Raw genomic sequence first — 27,935 nt, forward strand, 5'->3', positions numbered from 1 at the left:
GTGAGAAAGATTCAGCTCTGTAGCTGCTCGTCCTACAATTTCTATTCCAGCTAAGGTGACTCCTAGTGCAACAGAAGCTCCGGTAAAAAGGGAACTGCATAATAACTGGAACACATCCTCACAACAGTGATGCATGGTGGGCAGAGGACTATAATGTAAGGCTGCCTCCGGCTTTGGACTGCTAAACACCACTGAGAGGAAAACAAACTCAGAATATGTAATCAGATAATGTCATCTGAATTCAGTGATGCGGCAGGACAATGACCCTAAATGTCTTAAGTAAACGCACTGCGGAATGGCTTTAAACTAAATGTAACACAGTGAATATTGTTCTGTATCTTGATTTAAAAAAAGTTGTATCGCAATACAAGATCTTGGTGAAAAATGAATGCAACACTGGACGGAAATAAATCTTGTGACATTGCAGTAGCTTATGGAAACAATGCAACAGTGAATGAGTGCCGTAATCAAAGCTAAAGGCGGTCCAACCATTTGACCCTTTTTTTAGGTGGCGACTTTTTTTATTGACCAGGCAGTGTATGTGGGATCAGTCGCTAATTACGCATTTTACCCAAATCATCCAGCTCTTATTCCACCCGAACATTTTGTGCAGTTTTCATTTACAGCTTCTGGAAGCACTTGTTTGAGTATATCACTGTCAAAGGAGATTTCAACCAGTTATTAAGTCAGTGGATCACTTCTTCCCCCTCAAAAAGTAGTGTGAATAAGGTGTATCCACTAAAGTCCGTAAATGAAAATAGAATCAAATAGATGAGAAAATAGATCAATTCAATAAAGAAATGAAAGTATATACTCCGGTAGTAGCTTAAGCATGTTGTTTCTCTATTATTCTGACTTAAGTTGAGATCAAATCACATCTTATCATGCCACTGTAACTGCAAACGAGAATACATATATCATATTTATGTGTTTTGTTTGATGGCCACAGACAAACTCCACTGAAGTGTGGATGTGACTTTTAACTGCAGGCAATACTGCAATGCACTTAAACTTGGCATGGAGTCTCTTTCCTCTCATTCTTTACTCTCATGTCATGTAAATACACACACACACACACACACACACACACACACAATCACATCTAAACCCATTTCCCGTCACTGGCCCATCACAAAAACCCTGGAGCCAGCATCCTCTTTGTCAGGGGCTGACAGGGGAGGGGGGCTTCTGATGGATGGGCACAAAACACACCACTCTTTGTGTCCTATCTTGTCATCAGTACTGTCAGCAGTTTGATACACCCAATTCACATATGTCGTGTTTATCATAGACTGATCTGGCCTGCTGCCATTTCCCGTGCAGCCGCCTCAACTCTCTAGATTCGCTTGCTGTGACGCCAAATGCTCACCTCGGCGCTGTGTGAATAGATCTGCTTTCAGTTTTACATCTAAAGCCTTCCCTGTGTGTTCACCTCAAGAAAAAACCTGTTGATTTAAATCGCCAATAACAGGACAATATTTCCCATATCGTAATTTGTATCACAGATGTAAACTTTCCTTTACCTTTTGTATCAATATTTAGAGTTCCCAATTTGTATTTTGTAGTTTTGTAGAGTTTGCTTTAAGTGCTGGCCACTCTTGATTCTGTACGTACATGAAAATGTTGTTCCAGGCCAAAAAACGTTAAAAATTGTTAATGCTGCAGCTGTCTGTCCTTCTAAAGGTTAGTAAGTCATAAACATGTCAGATATGAGTGAAAAACTATGTAAAACCCTTAGTTTATGTCTCTTAGAGTGACATGTTGTTTTTGTTTTGTCATAATTTTTTCTAGTAAATGGTCTGGTAAATGCTATGGTAAAATGGCCTGTATTTACATAGCACTTTTCTAGCCTTGATGACCACTCAAAGCCACTTTCCACTACATTTTTGCCATTCACCCATTCACTCACAGTGCATCTATGTGCAGTGCATTTTCTATCACTCGTCTTTCAAAGTCGTTCACACGCTGCTGGCACAGCCATCAGGAGCGACGTGGGGTTAAGTGTCTTGCCTAAGGACCCGTCGGCATGTAGATTAGCGGAGCCAAGAATCGAACCCATAAACCTTGGAGGTGAAAGACGACTCGCTCTACCGCTGAGCTACCTTCGTGAAATTCAGTACCTTTGCTACTTTTGCTTTACGGGCAGGCACAGACAGACCACGCTGAATTGAACTTGCCATTTGATATTCAATATTAAAGCATTTATAAACAAAACCAAAGATTAACCAAATAATTACATAAAATGCTGATGAAATCTTCCATCATAGTTCATGCTCCCTCGTTCATTCCATCATTCCTGAACCTGCCATCCTGCTTTGAGTGTTTGTAACGGTATGTTTCTCTTGAACATATTATCACTGTCTTCTTTATTTCAGTGCAATCAAATCTTCTTTTCTGGGGGCGAGTTTGTCGTAAGAAGCATAGTTGTATTATAAGTTTACAGCAACACATATTTGAAGCCTCTGGGTACAACACTATTGTATTACCAACAATGGAAACAGTGAAACAAAAATAGATATTTTTATATGAGAAAGCCTGGAATTTTAGTAATATGAGCTCTTATTTGATTGCTCTGCTTCTTCTCTAACAGTCACCTGAAGGCAATCACGAGTGTAACCTGAAACTACACAGTGATACATTCAGTGTATATTTTGTGGCTGGCTGTAGTGTGTGGTTGAGGTTGCCTCATAATTATGACAAACAGGTATGGCTGGCAAGGTTTAGGCCGTCGCAGCAGTCGCACTCAAGCAGGCAGCGAGCCTGTGGATAGGCAGCGTAATTTCTAGCTCTCACTCGGGCGCCATAATTATCAATCTTGTCTGTTTACAGAATGAATATTAATGTCGGCTCCCCTGTGAAGATGGATCGCAGTATCATCTTTAACAGTGGAATTTCATAACGTGTGATTGAATGGGAGGTTCGCACACACACACACACACACACACACACACTGCTCTTATTAGAATCAACTTTGAAATCTCCAGCTCTGATGGCTTGTCCATGGTCATGGGGAGCCTCACGGCTCTCCCTGTTTGCTGATTGCTATACTTACTACATTCATAAGATCAAAAACAAAATTCGCTAATCCTGCAAGTCACACTTAACCCTTTAACACCTAAGCCTCAAAATGTCCATCTGGGTTTTTTTTTTTTGCTTACTTTAACCATAAAAAGGGCCAGAAAATGTCCTGTGAGTAAGTTCTTTTGCCCATTTTTCCAGAATAACGTTCAATATCTGGCAGTTATTTACAATTTACTGCATGTTAAAATAGTGTATTTTTGAAATTTCAAATGCAGAAAACTTGAAAATAAATTTGAACAGTATAACACATATTTAAAACAACATTCTTTTGAGTCTTCGTCTCAATGTCCAAACACAAGCCAAGAAATAGAAACTGTGTAAAGGCGTTTTGCCCTCTCTGGTGACAAAGATGCTGATTCGCCAGCTTTTTGCAACAGCGCGAGTGAAATTACCGTAATAACCACATGTTGGTTTTGACTTCTCAGCTTTCAGAAACCACAATTTTTTTCCGATGGCACAAAACGTCGCGTAACTGCAGTAATGCAAAGTGCGCTTGCACAAACACTCGGTGTTAAAGGGTTAATTTAGTTTCAGGCCAGTTTCAAGTGTGTGTGTGTGTGTGTGTGTGTGTGTGTGGATGTGATGGCTCAAAACCATCACTGTGAGGACATTTTGGCCAGTCCTTACGACCTGTAATGGCTTTGTGAGAGAAATAGATTTTAGAAATGGTTAGAATAGGGGTCAGGTTAGTCTAAGAGGCATTTAAATCAAACATCCACAATATGGATGAACCGATAAGACACTTGGTCTGCTACTAGCCAGAATCCCTTTAGATCAGATCTCAGAAATGGAAAAAGTCAAATCTGATACGGTCCATAAACCCCACGTGGGATGCCTCACAAACACAGGCAACGTGCTGAGAGATGTCTGAAACCTTGTCACAAAAGTGTTTGTGAGGCTGTAAATGTCTGCCACATAGTTGGAGCATTTTGGTTTTGGTTGTGATTTTAGTATCACAATGGCCACAAAGTGGTATCGAGTCATCCCTAATCCACAGGTGTCCGAATGGCACAGGCATCAATGTGTATGATGGTTTGTGCGCGTGTGTGTGTGTGTGTTACAAGTGATCCACCGAATCAAAGTTGTATTCTTCATAACCTCTAATTGAGCAATTCCAGTTATTATCAATTTTATGTTGTGATTTATCCCTTTAATTTGTAATCCAAAATTTGATTCAAGGATTTTCACTCTTATGTAGCTGTGAAGCCAAATTGCTCGCGCTGGTTGGACGTGAATGTAATGCATATTTGATTTTCTTTGTTTTACTTTCCTTTAATTGTTTGCGATACAGTGAATCATTATATGAAATGTGGTTTTAATGGCATTTTTAAACACTAACTTTCCAATATAGACATACTGCATCACTCCTCTTATAGATTTCGCCACAGTTAGCATTTAATTGATAGTATCATAAGTAGGTATTGCATTATTATTCTTAAATTATATTAATTGTGTTTATTTATTATTTTCTGAATAAAAATTGACCCCGTCTTTTGGCAGAATACCTGGAGCGGGTGTTGGTGCCGATTGGCCAGACAACATCCACTTCACCTTCCAGTTCTATCGCTTCCCACCAGTGACGTCGCAGCAGCTCAAACTTCTGACCAGTGACAAAGTCCCACACAAAAGTAACAGTCCACTCCCCTGTGTCCTCACCTCGGTCAACAAAGATGGCACTGTCAATGCCGGTAAGAATCCACTGCTGAAAATCAATAACACTCTTTATTTCTCCCTCCATCAACCGAGTCAATGTTTATGGTGAATGAAAGATCATTTGTGGGATTCATTTAGCCACTGGCTTCCAGTAATATTTGTATCGCATGAAAGTTGTTTAATAATGGACGATACGTGCAGCAACAGTGTGCCGTCAGTTCATTGTTTCACAGTCGCGAGCATGAACTGCATGCTGAGCGGTGCGTTGATGTCCCTCTCACGTTATATACATTACAAAACAGTGTTCAAGCCATGTTTACTTTTACGCTCTCCAGGTTAACGTTGCTCAATCAGTGCCTACGAACTTCCGCGATGACACAGAGACACTTCCCTCTCAGTCAGGCAAGCGGGTGCTGATTGATGTCAAGTCTATTCATGTAGCAACTAATGAAATGGAAGAGATATTACAGCTTCTGACAGAGCGTGATATTGAACACACAAACAACGCCTCCCCCATTCCTAAGCCTACCCATATTCTCCATTCCCTAGACACACACTCCAGTCTACCTCCGTCAATATTTCCTCTGCCTGTCTCCGCATCGCTCTCACTCTATATTACCCATGGTGCACTTTTACAAGGCCCTCCTACATACACACACATCCTTCCTTATATTATGAGGATACGACCTATACCACTTTCTTCCTGACAACTGCTGAAACTCCTTATGCTAATGTAGACAATATTCTGTCTCTCTCCTATTATTTAACCAGGTAAGTGTTTCTGCTGCTTCTGTAACTTCAGTGAAGCATACAAATATACAGTTTGGAGCTACTCAGAGCAATTTGATAGTACATGACATGATGCTACTACAGTAAATGGATTCAGGGTAAATTGTGCCATGGAATTCATTCCTTTTTTTGTTTTTATTTCTGTAATACCATGAAAAGCACAATTTTGTGGAAATGATCTGTAATTGTCCTCCAAATTAAGTCTCCAGTTAAATATATCGGATTACAAACAAGGCTGGACAAACATCTAGACAAAACAAATGGGAATGTAATCCAATTTTGTTTTATATAAGATATTAGTAGTAATCCAATATAGTGTAGTCATATAACATGAAGAGGCATATGGGCGGAGACAAATGGAAACTTCATTTCCTTTTATTTACATAAAAGGAAAAGTTTGCAGGTGACATTTGTGTTTAAAACAACTAACTTCTCATGGGAACTCGTATCATCTTCCATTTAAGACTTCACAGAGATGCTGTTGACATAATTCAAAGTGAAGACAAAATAATTGTCTTTTTCTTCTCGGAAGTCAAACTTTGAACACACAAGCAATTAGCTGCAACTTGGCTTAATTTAGTACGCTTGTCACTGTAGCTTTATTTGAAGAGAGAGGGAGAGAGAGCCGGGGGGGAACCAAACCAGCTCCAGAGTTAAATAAGATTTTACCCATTGTAAGATCAATATACAGTGTGTATGTGGATGGGAAACTGCAATAATGGACAAACACTGAAGCATAAACACATTCAGTTGATTGTGAAATCCTTGCGAGTCGTTTGTCTTCACTGTAAACCCCACGTGTGTTTTCATTTATTCACACCTGTACTGAGGGCCATAAACACTTTAGACCATACTTCAAATCAACAATCGTACGTGGACTGTTTGTACTTAAAAAAAACACGTCAAGCTCTCTCTCATAAAACACTGGAACTACTGTATTTGCATTTAATAGTTATAATCTGCCTGTTAGACTTTAACATTGTCTATAATTTAAACAGGATGTCAAGTATATGAGCAGACAGTTTACATTTAATTTATAGCACTTTTTTAAATGATTTGCAGTTATAATCCAGTGAGAAATATTGCCATATTGCACATAGTTAATTTAATTTCCTTTCCTGTAACGCTATTGTAGTTATCTTACACTCGCTTATTGGACAAATTAATTTAAATGTAAAACACTGAACGCTGGCTGTGGTTCAAGTGATCTATGAGGACAAGAATAACTCAAATATTGTCTAAGATCAATTACCTACTGACTGCTCTCATCAGTCAGTCAGTCAGTGTGCGCGTGTGTGTGTGTGTGTGTGTGTAAGAGACATAGACAGAATTTGAGAGAGTCTGACTTTCAGCTTCAAAGCTGCTACACTTTCTCAGCGTTGTGACTGTGTCCTACTGAGTGGATTCCTAAACCCTGCTTCAAGCTGTGGGTGGACAAACCCTTTCATGTCTCTTCATGCACTCATTAGAATTAGTTTCGGTCTTCACTATCAAGTCAGTTTTACAGCAACATTTGATCAGATTTTACGCCACAATGTGGCTGCAAAAGAGGAACATCTGAGATCTGATCGCTCTTCAGATTCATTTTGGATGATGTGCCTGTTTCACAGGCAGGAAATCAACTGTGCGCTCAGGAAGTTTTACAATGAAAACTTCATCGTATTAATACAAACTTTATTTCATTGACAGATGCTGTCATTTAGAAGAGGTGTAATTCAGCAGTGTTTCATTTGGTGTCCGAAACATTCAGATTTGCCTGGTCCCACGTAAGCAGATGTCTGAAATGACATCATTATTTGAGTGCTTATCTTAACTGAACTTTCATCAATGAAGTCATAATCTTAATTTGAACCAATGAAGTTTGGATGACTAAACCCCACTAAGCTTTCATTAGCTGTAGTTTTCATGGCGAGCCAAGGCAAAGGAGACATTAGCTGGGAACATTAGGATGTCAGACTAAACTGCCCCTCGGAATAGAGGCTGTGTGGTTGGCAGTGAGCCAGGGTATCGGGCGGTGAACATAAGTTAACCTCAAACTGATTATATACCATAAAACTGATTTCAGTGTGAGTCACACCCTGCGCGCTGCACATTCAGCAAGCAATGACACATTTCCCCGGCAGTCCATCATCATCATTCTTTGCATTTGCACGTATCAACATCCGTTCATGTAGGGAGACAGTGCTGAATATTAAATGCTAGAGAGTACGTTTATATTTTCGAATACAAAGAGAGTCAGCTCCTTTACTCTTTAAACTTTTATCTATAAGCACTTGAGAATACAGACAGGATTGAGACACCGTTTGTCATCCTGCTCTTAACCTCATGCTAGTTAGTTAGTTAGTTAGTTAGTTAGTGCGTGCTCTGTCTCGATGACAACGATTTTGCTTTACTAACATTTAAAATTATGCACAAGCAATAATTACATGTATTCAGCAGCGATGAAAGGTGAAAGTTCAAATTATCTAATTATGATTGTGGATCAATACTTTAGCTGAGTTATTCCGAGCAAGAATTTTTCTCGTTATAATAATTCTGTACATGCCCGACACACCCACACACACCACTGTTTATATTGACTTCCTGATTAGAAGTCATCTCAATACTGCATGGTTGAGTGAGTCCTCGACTAAAATGTATATTATTATTATTATTAAACAGTTCTTTTGCATTAAGTGAATAATTAATGCATTCATTAGTTAGTTTAGTAGACGGGGACAGTGTGCAGCTTCGTGACTGCTCCAATAATAAGTCAACAGCTGAATAAAAACACATTTACAAAACACAACATAGAGTGAAACATCATAAGCAAGAATAATAAAAACACATAAGAACGTTAAATCCCAACACATATTCGTGTTAAATGTGAGACCAGTTGATCAGGTCGATAACATTAAAATACAACACAGCTTCACAACATTAAGACCTGACACGTGAGCGTTCTTGTGCCATGATTTCATCTGAGGTTTAAATGCGACACTGTCACTGAGCTCCAACAGGTGGTAGCTCTTACAGGGTAAACTATAGACCTGCATTATGTCCGTTGGTCGTTGTGCACTTTATATTACAAAACAGACACAAAACCATCAAGGCTCAAGAGGTTATATCTCTAGATAATGTCTCAGTGTTGGTGTCTTAATGTCTTTTTTGTCCAGTTTCTTCAGTGTGTGCTTGTAAAGTGTCTGCAGTGGATCTGTGGCAAAAAATCTTCTGCCCCACATGGCTGTAGCTATTTTGCAATGTGTGCAACAAGCATTCGTGTGTGTTCTGACTGTTTTGTGGAACAGCGACGTCACTCTCCTTCCTATTGATTTTGGGCATTTGATGAAAAATCCCGCTGCGATGATTCGTTTCTGTTCCCCCGATAAGCGCCGTCTCACTTAAAAAGCACGTGTCGTGACTCGATAAGGCAGTTCTTGCCCCTCAAATCATTGCTTCAGATAAAGGAAATTGAATTCGTCCAACAATGTTGTAAATTATTATTTTCGATGTTCCTATGGAAAAAAAAAGAATGGCTTTGTGTCTGTGTGTGTTAGTATAAAGCACAGTTTCATATATATATATATGTTGGTAAGTGTAACCTCATTCATTCTACTGTGATGTTCTGGTTTGCATCAGTCTCTACATCTGTCTGTTCACAGTGCATCCTCATTATTTCCTTTGCCTGCAGGCTTCACAGGGTTGTTGGTGATGCCCAGCAGGATGTTCTGCCTGCCTGGCCTGCTGTGTACACATGTGGCCATCCACTTTATTTATTTATTTTTTTTACTTGGTCGCGCACACAAACACGCACGGCTTGTGCAGCTATTTGTCTCCGGACACTACACTGACTTCCGTTCATTTTGGACAGCCTAAACAACGTATTATCCTCTCACCTTAACCAAAACTAACCTTAACCTGAGCACATTTCACATGCAAGCCCTCAATTTGGCCAGTTCCTCAGAAATGAGATTCTGCCTCATTCCGACCAGGTTTCGGTCTCCATGACGACTACTGGTCCTGACAAGGTCAGTGTTTATGCTTGGAAAGGTCCTAAACGAGCTAACAAATACAAGGACACGCACACAAACACAAACCTTGTACAACCCTTGAGCCTAATCTCTCATCTGTCTCCCTCAACCACAAACACAGCACATGCTCCTCCTCTCGTTTTTTTCTTGTTCTCCCTCTGTGCTCTCTTTGCCACCCGTCCACAGCACACGAGCCCCAGAGCATGCTGGGATAATTAATGGTCCAAGTGGAGAGTTGTCGGATGGTTGGAGAGAGAGGACGGTTCACGGAAGAGAAACTGTGAAACAGCACAGAAGTGTCAAGGCTACTTTAGTTTCTGTTTCCGTCCAAAAGTCTGTGATTAAAATCTGATATACTGTTATTGTTACCACATAATGCAAAACTCAAGGTTTCCCTAGTCAGTATATTCATCTTTTTCTTTCCAATATTGACACTACATGGATGGATTTTACGCTTTGAAACCTGAAAGTGCAAGCACTGAATTTAAGGAAGTGCAGCCCACAGAGATTAATTCAATTTTTGAGGTTTTTTTTGTCTCCTTGTGGCCCAAATGCATGTTTTCTGACCTTGTTAGAAGAAAACGGATGTGACACGTTCAAACTAAACAGGTTCTGTACTTGTAAGTTCATTATCACCTTCGAAAAATAACGTGAAGCTCAAAGTACTCCATTTTTGGCATTTCAGAGCTTTCAAGTCCATTTCACCAAAGTCGATAGCATGTGGCGTCTGTGAACACCAGACCAAAACCACAGACCACGCTCCCTCTCTCACACAGCAACATTAACACCCTGCTGCGTGTTGGGTGTGTTTTCACTCACCAGCTGAGCTGCATCATTCATGAGGCCATGTTTCATTTAAAGTGCTTCAAGTTCGAGGATGAGTCAAGATTCAATTTGCAGAGCCGAAATCTAATAGATTTACATCCTAAACTTTAACATGTAGTCTGTCTTTAGACTGCTTTGACTATAGTGTTGGATAAATGCAGAGATCCCACTCTTTACACATGATGTATGTTAGATATATAGTGTACATGACAACTGTGGAGTAAAACGTTCCTATCCAGTCTTCTGTTTTCAGGATTTATTAGGCGTATGGATCAATCGCGCACCAGAGCCATAGTTAGCGTAACTCCTCCTCAAATGCTGGAAGGATTTAAAAGCACCAACGGTTTACTTGCAACTTCTTTTAATTCTTTGTGGCAGGCTGTACACTGAGAGGTGTAAATGCTGGCCAAAATGATTTGGAGTTCAAAGCTCCTGAGCACCGCTGAAGATAAACTACCTATGTAGAGTATATTTCTAGCCTCACAGCACCAGGTCTACACCCGACTTTTCCTAAATGTTCCTAGAATGAACTCAGTAAAACTGTTTTCTCCTTCTATGCACCGTGGACATGGAAATGAGCTGCAAAACATAATTTCACTCCAGACACTGCCTTCTTTAAACGCTTTCAAAGGCGTTTTATGGACCGTCATTAAAGAAACATGTTGTTGTTTCACATTTAGCCTAGACTTTTGTACTTTACTTTTATCATGTTTTTTTTTACTATCCTTTTACTGCTTCCTTTTAACTTTTATATTCTGTTGTGAGTTTTTATATTTGAAATTGGTTTGTCTCCGAAACTATTTGTACTATTTGTGGTGCTAGCTTGACCAGGACTCCCTGGAAGAAGAGATCTTGTATCTCAATGGGACCTTCCTGGATAAATAAAGGATAACAAAAAAAAAACAACACACACACACAGAAAAACTACTGCCACTTTATTTAAAATTCCTAAAGATGAGGAAAAGAAGTAGAGAAGAACACAAAGAAGAGCAGACTCCTGCTGTGAGGCTGCAGGAACCGCTGATAGAGCGGTAAAGAGGGAGAAAGAGAGAGAAAGAGAGAGGGAGGCAGGACTGTAGCTAAACCAGCTCTGTGTGACTTCTCTACATGTTTGTGCTTTTGCTTTAATGTTCGGTACAAACACTCACAAATAGCCACGTTGGCCTACTTTGGTCCCCACTAATGCGCGTATGTGTGTATATGATTTCAACCTCATTTTTAACACTTTGTGACTTTTTTTAATCACTCAACTTGTCACTGGCAGTTAAGTAACACAGTTTCCTGCAGGATGACAAAGGGACAAGAGATATTATTTTTCTCTTTACACAGACTTAAATACACTCAAATTAGCTTTCATCGTTTTAGAAAAAAATCATAAATAATAACAGAGATGCTATATAGTGTTTTAAGAATGGAACTTGTTTATATCCTATGCACACACACACACACACACAATAAAGTAGGCAAAGCAACTGCCTCACATTTTCCTGCCAACTGTCTAATGCTGTACTTCTGACTGACAGTTGGTGCCAGTAACATGGCAACAAATACAGCAATATTTCTTTGAAGGCAAAGAAGACAGCGATGAGGGATAAACAGGGATATATATAATATTCATGATTTTACATATTATTTTTTTTTTTTTTAAATCTGCTTTGCTAAACAAGAAAACCTCAAACAGGAAACCTATACATTTGTAACATTCGTTGTAGAATGTGTTTTTAACTGTTCAGCCATGAGTGTCCCCACTTCTCTTCAGGCTTTTAATGGGGTTATATACTGTACATTACAGTCCATTAGTCTTTTGGTAGTAACACTTTTGTGCTTTGAGTCTGTAGAATTCAAAATTGCCTTTTATATAATCAGTGTATACTTCATGCTTTTAGCCTGTTTTTTTTGAATAGTCTGAAATCTCCAGGCTCTCCAGGTCTGCAGCTGCAGTTCAGAGTAGATGATGGTTTCCTGAAACCGGGGGAGAAGTGCTGGTTCCTTCGCTACCTGGCTCTTCACACCATGCACATCGACATCTGGGACAGCGACTCGCTGCTCCTCATAGGATCTACTGCCATCGAGCTCAAGGTGAAAGACTCCATTCCATTTAAGGTTTTTCCCGAATCGGGTTGAAAACGATGAGTAGCCGTTGGAGTGTTAGCCTCCACATAAACTGCAGTTCAGCAGAATTGAACGTCCAGATTGTTAAGCATTCAAAAACCGGGAACAGACTCTGTTTACACATGCATTGTAGACTCATGACGTGCTTGCGTCACGATGGATTCATGCAACCTGATTCTATTCACAACTTCAGTGGAGTGAACCTGGCTTTGCCACTAAAATACAGCATCACATACAAAGAGATCGCATTGCATAAACCATGTGTTCTCAAAAACATGCGACTGTAATAGGTTCCCTAAGTGCAGCAGAAGAGCAAGAGGTTGCAGAGCTGAACTTGGCCTCTTCCATTTATGAAAAAGACAAATTCTGTCTCTTCGTGTTGAGGTGTGCTTTGCGTTTCTCGTTACTCTGTCAAATTGTTTTATTTTTCTGCTCGTCTTGAATGCTACTTTTAGATTTACATGCAGCCTTGGGAATAAACACATCCTCACGCTGGTTTTTTTCTTGCTTCCACAGTATATGTTGCGTCAAGGTAAATCAGCAGTGCAGGCGATTCATGAGGTTGAGGTGCTGACCACTGATTATGTGGGAGAGGACACCCCACTAATGAGCCAAACCTCAGCTTTCAGCCCCATGAGCATCCACACCATCATCAGGGGCCGACTGCACATACGCACAGGCAACATCGGTGAGTATGGGATTCATTTTTTCACTCTGAATAGTGAAAATTTAATATTACATCAGCATAAAACAGCAAAAAAAATTGGAAAAAATCTCAAGAATTGTCCTTTGGCATTATTAATAGCATTAGCAAGTATTGTTGGACAGATGAATAAAGCAGGCAACCTCCTTAGATTTGACACAATGATGTCAAATCTTGTGTCTTGGCTGTTAAATGATTTACGGCGCAAACAGAATGTTCTCAAGCATTCTCAATTATGTTTGTGTATTGAGCACATTTTCACATTTTTGACATACTAAACAAAATGATGTGGGGCAAAATTCTCAGCGAGCAGAGGAGGAGGAGGGAGGAGGAGGAGGAGGAGGAGGAGGAGGAGGAGGAAATGGTGTGTGTGTGTGTAACAAAGTGAGACATATGCCCAACAGCTGACCACAGTTCAAGACCAAATGCTGGAAGATTTGTTGAGGATTTTTATGGTGCTATGAGACTTTCCAGGTGTTTTTAGGGACACAGCAGACAACCACAGTTGGCGAAAACCATGATCTTTTCCTTTACCTTGTGCTTTGTGCGCATGTTTGTGTGCATGTTCTCCCTGTGTGCGTGGGTTTCTGCAGGTTTGGTTTCCTCCCACAGTCCAAAAACATGCAAGGTGTTAGGTCAATTGGACACTCTAAATTGACCGTAGGTGTGAGAGTGAATGTTTTTTTTGTCTCTATGTGGCCCTGTGATGGACTGGCAGTGTGACCCTATTGCCTTATGTCAGCTGAGATCGGCACAGGAAATAGTCATCATCACCCTCGTTCTCTCATTGATGGCAAGTAATTGAAAAGACAGTTTATTTGAGCATAAGGTGCTGTATGGTTTGTGCACTTCCATGAAATGTTTGACAGGAAAGACCCGTTACTGCAGACAATACAGTTACAGAGACGCTCAGAAATCATACGCTAAATCTAGCAATGCGCCTACTGGGACACTGGGAAGGGTTTAGAGTGAATGTATTAGATCAGGTCTGTTGTGTACAGCTGTCAGTTTTGTTCCCAGAGCATAAAGGTATATGTGAGGAAAGCCCGGGAAACAAGAAGTTGTATTTGTTCTAGCTTTCAAAAGAAGATCTGGTTTCAAATCACCAAAATCTCCTCTGAAATATTTACAAGAGTGTTTTATATTCAGGTCATATTCCATGTGGAGCCTCAGATTATGGAGCAATGTTTGTCTGTTTACTCTTACTGAAGTGTAGTTGGGAAATGACACTGAATCCCCAGGGCTGCTGCCGCTGCTACTGCTGCTGTTGAAAGTACCCATTTTCTGGAGGTGTGCAGGCTTCCGAAGAAAACACACAGCCAACGTTAAATGACTTAATGTGATAGTTCCACTCCATCTCACATCTGAGAAGCTTTCCTCTTCTCCTCTTCTCATTCAATTTGGGCCTAGTGTGCCCCTGTGGCACGATGGCAGCTGATGATTCTTCACCATTAATCAACTGTTGCAACAATACTCCCCCTCATAAACAATGCATCATTCCCAAGCCTCAGAAACTCTGTTGAGTGCCATTGTTGGGGCTAAATATGCCAGCACTTTCTCATTGCGCTTATCACTCGGAGCACGTTGAGAGTGCAGTGGGTTATTGGGTGTGCTGGGGATGGAAGTTGGAGGGTTTTTTGTCTGGCATGTAAATTCCAATCAAGGCTCAGATATCCATCAGGCGCCCTGGCCTACAGTCAGAATCAATTTGGCGAGGGAGGACTTGCAACCGCTTTTCTTTGTTTCTGCTTTCATCCGTCTTTGCCTTTCTCACACTCATACTTCTCTCTTCCATTCTATCACTGTCCTGTTTTTTTTTCCTTTCCATTCATCCATTTATCTCTTACTATTTTTTCCCACACTTTTTCATCCCATCTCTGTCTTTTTTTGTTTTCCCACTATAGCCATTGTGTTTCTGTTACTGTCATTAAGTCCTAATGAATCAGCGCTCTCATTTGTTGGGTGGTGGAGGATGTAACGCGTGCACATGCATAGATGCTGTATGATGACTTTTACAGAGATTTGACTGGTAGCTCAAAGACAAACGTGCACACACACACACACACTCACACAGGCTTGTGTGGATATCAGATTACTCACACATGCCAAGGAGCCATGCAATCAAGCATATGTACAGACTTATAGACAGGCAGGTGTAGCCGAACGTGGACAGGTTTTGTGATGAGGCAGGAAGGCAGAAATGAAAAGCAGCCAGGGAGAAATATAGCTGATATCTTATTAGAATCTCTAAATATCAGCAGCTATAGGGTTCCATTGAAATGTATGATGTCCACAGTTGTCCAGGTCACCCCAGATAAGAATGCTCTACGTGACGACTTTAATAAAGGGTTCTAAACAAGATCAGAAAAAGTGTGCGATGAAAAAGCGTGTGTTCTTTACAGTAATATCTGCTTTGGTGAACCAAGATGAGAAATGTGGTTTCCTCATCTTTCCACACTTACATCCTCTCAAATGCAGATACTAGTGTTTCCATAGCACTTATTCACATTTACCTCAGTACCCCATCCTTTCCACCTCCCTGAAGCATAGAAACGTTTATATTGGACATTTTTTGTTTCCATTTAGGTGTTTTTTGTTGCACAAATTGAATATAAACAAAAAAAAAAAAACATGGAAACCCACCTATTGTTTGATTTTCAAGTGCTGTCTGTAAGGCAGAAAAACAGTGGAGTGGAACACAAATTATATCCTGGAATATGGAAAAAAAAAGCTTTTTTTTATAATAGTAGACACCAGTAATTAACATAAGCAACCTTTAAGGGATTATCAAAAGTAACATGTATACAAACAAATAATACAAAAGTTGAACTATGCTGTGAGTGATCAGTATTACTGTGACGTCTCTAAGCATGTGATACACTGAATGTGGCCTAAAATAAATGAGCTCTATTTTGAAATATGCTCTGACTAAGCACGGATGTCATTACGTCTTGGGAAACAATTGGAGGTGATAAGCTATGGTGTAAAGTGACACCCGACGTAGGTCACCGTCATTTTCTGCCACGAGTTTAGCTCTAACGTCATTGCCACTCACTGTGCCAAAAAAAAGTCTATCGAAGGATTACATGGCATTTCTATGGCTTGGGGAAATTGTACTGCCTCTAAATCCCAGTGGTGTGATGATGTGAAAAATGCACACAAATGTCCAAGCTGAGAGACGAGCCGTGTGTCTGTGTTGATGCTGTGCACACATACAGCTCCTGCATGGGTTTCAGTTCAATGACGTCAAAGACAGAAACGGGAGGGGAAGCCTTATTTTATTAGGGGACAACATTTTGTTTTATTCTTAGGGTTGTATTGATTCAGACAGTTGTGCTGATTTATTATTAGTCATAGATTATTTTATGATAATGTTGACTAGTTTATGCCACAAATTCTTGGATAGGAGCCTGTAATTAGATTAAGTGGTATTCTGATTTATGACAATGTCTGAAAATGACTGTTTGAATTGTTTTGTTTTTTTATTTAAATTTAAAGCTCCCTCCAGGTTTGACTTCTGTTTTGATACCTTCAGCATTAGATTTGATTTTGTACAGCACTATAGCTATCAGAACAGAATCTTAACATTATCTGCTCAGATAGACATGCCGGTTTTTCTCCACAAAACAATGCTTTCTGTGATTCTCCACATGAATTGGTGTGACTCTACATAAATTATAGTCTAGAAAGATTGAATCAGTGCCTGGAATATTTTACATTTACCATATGAGCCTTGGTTGTTGCATAACCACCCTAAAAATAATATAAGATAAAGAAAAAAAAAGGAACGGTTATATAATCATATTAATTATGCCATTATACTTCAAATGCAAGATGCAGTCTTTACTGAAATCTCTCACTTTTTAGGATGCTATGCTGTGTAGGAAATAGTGAGTGACACATAAAAACTAGCGAAACACTAAATTATATCCTTTTAGATTATAAGAAGGTTGGGATTGACAAGGAATTTAATGAAACGTTAATGAAATACGCCATCAGAACATTTCAGTAATTCTATATTACAGTTTTTATTAATAGCTTTGTAAAGGACAAAAAAGGGAACCGGAATATAACAGAGTTGTGAAGTTGTGGATGGAACGTTATGGGGTGTGTTAGGAGGTATGACGTCTCCAGGAGGCAAACAGAGAAGTGGAGCAGAGGAGGAGTGAACAGAATAAACCATGACGACCTCCTGCTCGTCCAAAGAAACCGAGACCCAACTGGTGAATTGAGAGGAAAGCTGTGATGCTTTATTGATTCGCATGGACTGTGAAGTGAAAATGAAGATGCGGGGGGGGGGGGGGGGGGGATACACTTAAGAGAGATGCTTAATGGTGTCCCCATAAATACAAATGATTAAACAGTGAATAATCTGCTGTAATTCATGTTGTCATTATCATGTAAAGCCCAAAGCCTCTCCAAGGAATTATAACTGTTACCATGTTAATTATGATTAATGTATACTGTCTCTCGAAAACAGACAAGCAATTAAAGCATAAATAGGTGACAGATGGATATAAAGGAAATGAAATGCATTTTAAAGAGTGGGGGAAGCAAAAGAAAAAGAAAAGAAGGGCCATTACAGATTAAGATTAAGTTGTGAGGCTGTAGAAAAGTAACTACAGATCAATAGAAGAAGGCACAGCAACTCAAGTCAGCAACAGCAGTGTTCTTAATGGGATTCAAAATATTCATACAGACGTACTGAATATTGTGTATTTGTTTGTGTGTAACCAGTCTCTGATGATGGTGGTGTTAGTCAGTCTCTTGACCAAACTATGTTTCCCCATGTTGATATTTACTTCATGCAGATATTAATATCAGGTATTAATGGTCATTACAGTTTAATTCTTAATGATTTTGTGAAAGTCTGTACACATTTACTAGATCCAGTATCACCATTGGTCACATTAGGTGTAATATGCTGTACATGTTCAGGTTGTCAGTTTCACATTTTACATAGTGGTTTTGTTATTTTGTCTTAAATTACTTATTTTTGTAATTCCTGGATTAATTTTTGTCTGATAGCCTGTGATGGCCCAGTTCAATCTTACACACATAATGCTTCAAATTTGCTTCATAAAAATTGAATAATAGCTGCACTGCCAAAACATTAAGACAGTGAATGATTTTGATTTTCCAATTTGGAAAGGCATTGGTAATATTTGCCAGTAGTAGAAAGTCTCATGTGTGACAAAAAGGGAAAGCCATTGATACAAAATGATTATATTTTGTTTATCTCTTTTTTGTCTTTTTCTCACAGAGCTTTTTTGTTTTTTTCTTCTCTCTCCACACACATATGTCCACTCCAAACGAACACACACACACACACACAAACTGATATAATGTATCTGCTTCGTCACTGCAGAGTAAACACATTAGAATCATCTCCAGACCTCACAGTGCTCCCCGTCTGCAGCAGCCTGATAAGCCCTGGAGAGACTCACTGTTGTGGCAAGACAGAGTAAAGAGATGCCTAAAGCTGCCACAGGTGGAACAAAATAACACTGGAATTTACCTTACAATTAGTTTAGTAAGGTGAACTCTCTAAGGGAGGCACAGATACTGTAGTATGTCTCACTCATTAAAGCCTTCTGCCGCTGGCACGTTAAGGCTCGACTTCATCAACCTTGCTTTTAGCCCCGAGGTGAGAGAGAATCTGCTTATTCTGAAAGGTCAGTGGCCTGGAACAGGGAGGCAGAAGAAATCGAATATTGCAGACTACTTTGAAATCCCCGTAGTGCTTGCTCCCATTTGTTCTGAGGGCCAGTAAATCAGTGGTTTGTTGTGGCCTTAACCTCAAGAGCTGCCAGCAGAGCAAAGGAGGCGGGCAGGTGGGGTACAGCCAAGTAGGGCTATTGTCATGCAACAATGAGAGGTAGTCAATAAATCTGATAGAGTTCAACCTCCCAGCACTTTGTTCACAATTACTCTCCTCTGCATAGACAACACAGAGCAGCGAAGACTGTGCCAGGCTGTTTTCCTGCAGCAGGAACCTTCGGTATTACCTTGCATATCAATGATAAGCATCATTGTCTCTGTCTTAATACTATAGCAGCATGATTCAGTGGGCGGGGACAGATAATGTGACCGAGAGCAAGACATCTATCAATCTGGATTAGCGCTAAAGTAGATATTATCTGACGAGCCTAAGGATTCTCCCAGTGATAGGTGATTCATTAAAATGATTGAATGATTAAATCACTGGGTCATAATTGGGTTTATCATCAGTCCACTTGTTTTATTTTGGGCACATAGCACACGGTGTCCATCTTATCACGTCCTTGCAGAGTAGAATCATCCGATCCGTCATCATGAAAGCATTTCTTTACACCAAAGAAAGACGAGTGAAAGGCCCATTATGAGACACCGGGAAAGTACTTACCGTGGCTTTGTAGATGTTTATGCAGCAACACAAATAATGTCTCCAAAGTAATATTTGGGAAATATGACTCAAACAAATACATGTGGCTAAGTTGTGTGACCAGGGAAGGGTGATGGATGATGAGGGGAATGCATTGGGACGGCAGACACCTCACCCATTAATCTGCAGGACTGCGCTGTCTGTGTCTGTTTGCATGGCAGCACCAGCTCCCCATTATTCATTTAGCTGACGCCCATTATCAGTTTGTTGATGAAGGAGTTTGCCTCTAAAAGATTTGGAGTGTACTTTTGGCTCCCCTTCTAAAACTCCTGCAGCTCACTGAGATGTGAGTAAAGCCACTTGATTGCTGCACCGCACCATATTTCACATGAAAGTGTCCTGAATGAGGTATGCAGGAGCCTCTCAGAAAATGCTAAAATGTCTTACGCTTCAATTAAACACCCCTGTTGGGTTTGTTCTTAATGCTGCAAAGTGATGAGAGTGATGGGAGCATTTTGTCAAAGTGCACTATAATTTAAAGAATTCTAAACTTTCATTTTAATCACTTCTTCGTGCAGCTGCTGGAAATTGTATCCAAGGGTTTTCAAGAGGTGGCCAGATTATACCTAGAATTGCACACAGCACTCTTGACCCGTGGTATTTGCAAGTGCTCTTGTGAAAGTGCAGGCTGCTGCGGCTGTAGGTGTGACTTTGCGATCAGTCATATGTCACACTTCCATTAGCAGCTGCTTTTTGTGTAATTTGATGTTCTAAACTGTAAGCAAGCCTTTCCATCAGCCACTGTATGGGTTCCACACAAGAAGAATTCTAATTAATACCCATCTTTCTGCCATAATTTACTGCCATAGCCCAAGTGAACCCTGGAGTGCTCACTTGAGTGATTATTTTGCCATTTAGGAAAAAAAAGGCTAAAGATAAGTATGGTTATAAAGAGGCATGCATTGCAGTGAATGCCCATATTATCAAGCAGCCCATTCACAAAGCTGCCTGTAATGACAGGTCTAATACTCCATCCATCCATTTGCTACCGTTTTTATCCTCATGAGGGCTGTGCCAATCTTGGCTGACATCGGGCGATAGGCGGGGATCACCCTGGACAGACACAGGGACACATAGAGACCAACATTCACACCTACGGGCAATTTAGAGTGTCCACTTTACCTAATCCCCATATTGCATGTTTTAAAAACATTTAAGACATGATTTCAAGGTATAATGACGTTGTTATTCCCACTTCCAGAAATAAGGTTTCTGGTTATAGATGAATGAAAACGGTATCCCTGACAAGTTCAGCCAAAGCGGACAGAGGCTAGCTTTAACCATCCATCAGCTTGACACTCATCACATTGCCAGCTCTCTGTGTCTGGACCTCTTTGCCAATTTAAGGCCACTAATGAACTGCTGTAGGCTTGTCTCTGTGTATTGATCGTGCTTCAAGTGTTCTTAGCAAAGGGTTTAAGGGCTGTTCACTTTGGCTCTGAGTGCAATGGAAACGTATGGTTTCGCGTCTGATTTCAAAGGCCACGCCAAGTATCTGGACGCAGCTGCAGTGTTACACGTTTGGTGTTTTTAACAGTAGGAATTTAAAGAGGCTACAGAGTTAATTATTCTTCCATAACATATAAATAACCTGGATTGTGATTCACAGACATGGATATTTTAGACATAACAGCTTGCTTAATGATCAGTCATTAAGGAAGAGCATTGATCCCTATTAATCTTATGTTGGCTAGCTCAGCTTGTTTGGCTTGTGGAAACATTTCAGCTGACCTTCAGTCTGAGGTGTCTCGTTATACAAATACGTGCTCCAAAAGGAAAAGATGGAAAATGCAGATGAAATCGCACTTGCATGAAATCTCAGTCTCAGAGTTTCAGACCTGCAGCCTTGGACATCCACAGGCTGTAATTTTGTAAAATTTGCATCACCTGCAGGTGGCTTTAAAAACTGCTGTCTGCGTGTGTCCACCCCGTCCTCATATTAGGAAGTTAATTAGTTTAATTGCATAGATATTACAGTAAAGAAATGTTACAAATGATTTAACTTTTATAAGAAAACATTTTGTGGCACACACACTGACATTTCTTGCTGAGCTTTTACTTTCATTGTTGAGGTGATACCAAATGCAAACCTCACCATAAAACAAACCAAACAGCAGCAAAACAACAAAACAATTCCACTCAAACTCTCATTGCCAATGGGGGGCACAAAATGTTAAAAATGCAGCTGCAGTTCAACCCCTGGCCTGTAGGTGGTGTGGGACAGCAAGTACAGAGATGGCCTGAGAGGGACCAAATAGCTCATTCTGCAGGGTGCAGAAATCAGGGTCCATTAATGACGCTGTCAATATGATGCAAAAGACCCACCATAAACATATCTGTATCTCCCATTATTACAGGCTGTCCAGTCGATCCTAGCAGGAGGAGAGCTGCAGATGTGACGCCGTCTCACTCTCACGTCATCAGACCTTGCAAAATCACCAGTGGTTTCAGAGGCGGCAGCCTGTCCTCCAGCAACATCCTCAAACTCAATGGTAAGCACTTTATTTCTTAGCCCACGGAGTCCTGTCTGTTTACGGTTAATCACGGCAGTTGACTTCTCCACTTACCTTTTCACTGTATTTCCTGTGTGCCTGTGTGTTTTCGACAATAGAGTAATTAGTGCTGTCCATTGGGGCAATGACCACACTGCCTTCGTGATGAACTCCACCAGATCCATTTCACAGTCTGTCTCTTGGCTGCACGACTGAAATGCTCAATTTTCAGCCTAATTGAGCTTGCAGAAGCATCTCTGGTGGCGAGCCACAGTCCTGTCTGTGTTTTTTGTGTGTGCGTGTGTGCGTGCATGTGTAGTCCAAGCAGAGACACCCACACAAACACTGAGGAAACCAATTTTTTCCTCAATTAGACAGGCTGTCGCCAGTCAACTGTTGTGTGTTCCTCAAATGTAGACACACACACACACAAACTATTTTAAGGCCTCACACTGACCACTGAATTGGACAATTGGCCCGCTGTAGCAAAGCATAATCCCCAACCATAACCATAATCAGTTAATGTCTAACTCACACCTTAAACTAATCATAATTCAAATCTAAGTGCCTCAAAAATGAGGTTCTGCCACATTAGGACTGGGTTTTGGTCTCCATGAGGACTACTGGTAGACACACACACACACACACATAGCTGAACTGTATCAATAAGAAAAAGTGAATGCGAACAAGCAGATAATTGCTTATAATGTCATAAAGAAAGTCTGACAGGCCTCTGAGGAGGGTACATATAAAATCCTGTGTAATTATATTTCACCATTTGTTCCCTAACACACTTACATACGAATGCACTGATGAACAACATGTGTCAACACAGAGAGAAGAAAACATGTTTACACGGCAATTGATGTAAATAAAGGTTCTCTCCAAATGTATTCCCCAAACAATAGCGATCATTTATTCGCAGCTTATGTTACTGTGCAAACACGGTGTGTTCACTGTTTGCTTTCTTTCTTCCCATCAACCCTCTCTCCTCACTATACTGTTGTCTCCTCTCTCCACTTCACCTCCCAGTGATTCAAGCCAAGTGTGTGTGTGTGTGTGTGTGTGTGTGTCAGTCACAGTCCTGTCCCGCTCCTTTCTGTCTGCTGTGCCTCTGAAAGCGAGCAGTGTAGCTGGACATTATCTGGTTAGGTGAGTGGCAGTCGACTCAATACCTCTTTGATAAGGCACTTGGGATTAAGAGTATTACTGGGAGAGGAAAACAGAGAGAGAAGTGAATATTGTACACTGAAGTCTAAAGTCTAAAGTCTAAATCAAGATACAGTAAATTACACTAAAAAGAATGAATGTAAGTGAGAATTTTTGTATATATATCGCTCCTTCTTTTTTAACACATTTGATTTGAACTATTTAAATGAGAGTTGGAGTTTGACTAGTTACAGGTGGAGGCTGTAACTACAGTGCCACAGACATGTTCTGTACTCATCTTTATTAGGTATACCCGTTCAACTACTTGTTAAAATGTCAATGACATGCATAGACCGTATATAGAGAGGACATGGTCGTCTCTCTCATTTAAATAAATAGATGATAAAACAATGGACATAGGACTTAGAAACAGTCTCAGTGACAGGTTGGACTGTACAATCTGTGAACCTTTGGTTTCAAAAGCTGTCCTGGTGCTGGTCGAATTGCAAATGTCAGGGCTTCAAATGGGAGTTAGTTATGTAACCGGAAGACTACATACTTTTTGGTATATGGTCTGTGGCATGTGGGCGATCCAAGCATCGGAATGAAGAAGGAAGGTGAGTTAAGTTACTTTGAGATGGGATGGTGGTTGGTGCCAGACGGGTCGGTCTGAGTATTTCAGGAGCACTGGGATTTTTACCCTCAACCAACTTTAAAGTTCACAGAGAATGATCCGAAAGAGAGAAAATATCCACTGAACAGCCGTTCTCTGGTCTGGGCAAAGATATCTTGTCACTGCCAGAGGTTAGAGGAGAATGGCCAGACTGGTTTGATACAATAGAACTGAACCTTGAAGCAGATGTGAAGCAGATGTGTTACAGCAGCAGATGACCACAGTATAGAACCAACGAGGTTAATCAGCACTTCACCACAGCTGAGTCAATGTAGGTTCAGTAAATGATTCATACTATGCGTAGTTCTCTTCCCATCCCCATTTTCTCTTTAATGTTGAATTCTCAAATGAACCACTCAGTTTTCTTTCACCACTTTATGCTGCAAATGTTTGTCAAAGATTTGTGGCCGTGTGCTGCCAGTCTTAAGAGTTTATCACATGTAATTTATCTGCTCACATGCTAAAACATGTTCTCCATCACATGGCTACATGATGAGTGGAGCAAGAATTAAGCTGTTTTCAAATATCAGAGGCATGATTCTTGGAGCTTTGTGTTTTGGGTGTCTGTCTGCAAATTCTTTGAAAGCTTTTAAGAGCATGGGTGATTTGCATGATCTGGTTGAAATAGCGCTGGATTCTTTGGTGAGGAGTAGATGAATCAGGTGTTTCAACGAGATAGCCATGGAGGTGAAGGATAATTTGGGAGGAGAGCGTTGGTCTGCTTTCCCAACCGAAGGGCTTGGGTCCAGTTGTAGTGGTGCCAGTTGTTTGACTGCACTGTTGTCAATGAACAAGCTGTTGTTGCCTGTGTTCCAACAGTACTTTAATCCATCGGCCCTCTCTCCCTGGGACATTTGGAGGGTTTTTAGGACATATGGTCAAAATGGCAACAAGATTACATTCCACGCTGTTCAGTAAATATATTCAAGATTGTGGCCTCTTTTTTCTTTGGCAGAGAGGAACACTGCACAAACACAGAGGCACGAAGTTGGGGACTGTGTGCCGTGGTACAGACGACAGAGCAGACCTGACATCACGCCTGGTGAGCACAACCTAAATGAGTCTGACGGCGACCACCACAAGATTGATGGCATGGCTGCCATGCACCAGCGAGAGGGCAAGGAGGGCATCAAAGCACTTAAGGTCACGGTGAGGTCAATCTTTGCACTTGAGCCGAAAGGGGAACCAAAATAAATCCTTATCTCTAAAGCTGAGCCCCAATCGTGTGTTCCCATTCCTCCGTACTGAAATCGCTAAGAAACAGAGGAAGAGCAATAGCTTTCATTATTGTCAAGAGGGAGCTTTCACAGAGACAAGGGGCTTCTAACAGGCAGTCTACCAGTGTTACAACTCACAGCACGATGTACCCTTCAGCCCTCTGTGTTTTCTGACTGTACAAGGTGTTAATTGTTCTTCCACCTGAAGGCGCATCTTGTACTTTCACCCATGAGTGCACATGCTAAATATGATTTGGGTTGTGGTGCATGTCTGTCTCAGATATTTTACACATTATATTTCCTCTGGTAAGACCTGCTTCACATGCCCCTGACATCCCAATACTGATCCAAAAATGAAAAGAAAAAAAAAAGGAATGTGTTGCTTGTGCATGATAAAAACATAATCGGTTCGCTTTGCAATGCAATTTGTATTTTACTTTTCTGGGCTGATAGCTATGACTTCATCTGGACCAGGTTCATCTGAAGTGTAATTTAAGCGCTCTAGACAAGTAAAAAAAAAAACAATATTTTATTTTGTCACACACTTAGCTTCACCATCCTCATTTTGAAATTCAATTTGATGAGTTTAGAGTTCCAGTTTGTGACATCTTAGAGTGCGACCCATCAGGGAACGACAGTAGCCACTGCATACTGGAAGGGATGTAAACACTCTTTCACAACTATGATTTCTGCTACACCATGTTCCAACCACAACATGTAGACATGGATGTTTATTGTAATGAAAAATGTAATGCCTGAGAATGCTTTGTGAAATGTCATGGCGAAAACAATGGTTTAGTCCAACCAAAAGACAAAACATATATAAACAGATGTCAACAATGGGCTCTTAATCCTTCTTGTTACACTGCATCGTCATTTTCAGCCTTTGCCATTGTTTCTGGGTGTTAGGATCAGACTGAGGACGCCCATTTGGCCAGAGAACCTCTTCAGAGCAAACCCGGTGAAGAGCGAAGCAAGGCAGAGATTATTGCCAACATGCTGAGCCACGCAATCACCACCCAACACCTCCTCTACGCCAGCCTGGGCTCCGCTGAGTACATGGAGTTTGTGCTGAAAAATCCCTTCAATGTACCTCAGACTGTCACCATCCACTGCGATGACCCTGAGCTCAGGTGAGACGCTCCAAACAGCGAGTTGACAGTTACGTGGTGTCAGACTTTGTTTAGTCTGGTTAGATTTTTGAGTGACTCGTCATGTGTGTTATAAACTGGGTGGATTTTTACACGTTGAAAAGTGTGTCCCCCAGCTTAACACACCAACTGTGCATGTGTTGCTTTGCTGTGTGTGTTTTTCTATTATCAGATTGTAACAAGCCATGCCCCACTGTGAAACTCTGTTCACACATTCTGAATGTGTTACCAAAGGTGATAGTGTCGCTCTGGAGACAATTCTTAAAACCTATTTTCGTCCTGCTTTAGGAAATGATGATGTGTCTTCACACTTGCACCCTGCCATATTATGAGACATACATGTTAGTTCTGGATTTGTAATTTTTAAGATAATATAGCACCTCCCCCTGCTGCTTAAAGTCCTAAACACTTTTGGCATCAGGTGTTGCCCATAGCCGCTGCAGACATTATAGCACTGTAGATCACCAATTATTATCAGAATCAGAAACAACACAAGTGGAAAAAGGCCCAAAAAAACAGGCTGCCCCTCCTCTGTGTTCTTGTCAGGCTCTCTGCATCAGTGGGCAATCACCATTTGCAGTAAACCAACAGTCCTTTCATTATTTATACCAGTATTTTCCTGCTGTCAGAATGTCTCCCGTGAAACAGTTGTTAAAGCATTACGGTTGTCAGCGCATGGACACTGATTAAAGCTAAATGATCTGGTCATAAATGTGGCTACACGTCTGATTCTGCATGGATGCGCTTTTTTTTCCCCTTGAGGTAACAGAAGCTTCACTCATTTGTAAAGAAACCTGAAGAATCACAGTGGAATATCTTTTTCTTGAACCAGTATTGTCTGCGAACAATAAACCAAAACCTTTAGGAGTTTAGGGACTTTTCATCCCTGGGTAATGTCTACTGCCTTTACACCCTGTGCAAATACTAACTGAAAGGAGAAATGATGCAAGACTTTGCTTTGTGCATTTATTGCTCATTACCCCCTTCAAGAGGTCAAATTGTGGCAGTATACAGCCACTGGCTACAGTATAAGCAGAGCTGCAGCTGCTCTTCTTGGCTGCAGTGGATGAAGCTGATGACATTTCTGGATGAATGCTTGGCCATGGTAGTTGAACCGGCAGATCTTCCACCAGATATGACTTGTCCTCCACCGCGGCTTCGACGCAGCATTCACAGACATGTCAATGCACCACTCGCAAACGACCCCTGCATGAATTTAGCGATGTGGTATGTTCACAGCGACTGCAAAGTGTGTGTTATTGTTGCGTTAACGTCACTGGATTATAGGTAATCCCTCTTTCTAGTTCACTTTCTGCCAAGCACTCGGCCCCTTGACCAAGTCTTTACTGCTCACTGTGTTGCACACTTATAGCAACAGTCATTCATTTCTGATACATCAGGACTTTGGTTGAATCTGGTTGAATTGAAAGTATTTGCACTGGAGCAAATGTTATTGACTTTGTACTGTATTTCTTAATCTTATCGTACAAACAAATGTCATGTCTGGAGGACAAAGCTGTTGCTATGTCCTCCCGTGGCTATAGTGTTAACCACAGCAACATCCAATCTCAGCCAGTCTCAGTAGTAGTAGTTTTCTACGTGTGCTTCATCTGCCAGCACCTGAAGGGGCACCATGACGTGCTGTCTAATTTATAA

General features: G+C 40.8%; 1 protein-coding gene across 3 annotated transcripts in view; it reads left to right on the plus strand.

Annotated features, from left to right (window-relative positions):
* Positions 1-27,935, plus strand: part of nphp4 (nephronophthisis 4) — a 139,630-nt gene that overhangs the window by 92,631 nt on the left and 19,064 nt on the right. For all 3 annotated transcript variants that reach the window (XM_058642834.1, XM_058642833.1, XM_058642835.1), the window contains exons 16-21: positions 4,582-4,769; positions 12,277-12,437; positions 12,987-13,158; positions 21,955-22,089; positions 24,867-25,060; positions 26,038-26,261. In XM_058642834.1, coding sequence (XP_058498817.1) covers positions 4,582-4,769; positions 12,277-12,437; positions 12,987-13,158; positions 21,955-22,089; positions 24,867-25,060; positions 26,038-26,261 — 1,074 coding nt within the window. The remainder of the gene's footprint in view (positions 1-4,581; positions 4,770-12,276; positions 12,438-12,986; positions 13,159-21,954; positions 22,090-24,866; positions 25,061-26,037; positions 26,262-27,935) is intronic.

Source organism: Solea solea, chromosome 11, assembly GCF_958295425.1.
Source record: "Solea solea chromosome 11, fSolSol10.1, whole genome shotgun sequence".
NCBI lineage: Eukaryota > Metazoa > Chordata > Actinopteri > Pleuronectiformes > Soleidae > Solea > Solea solea.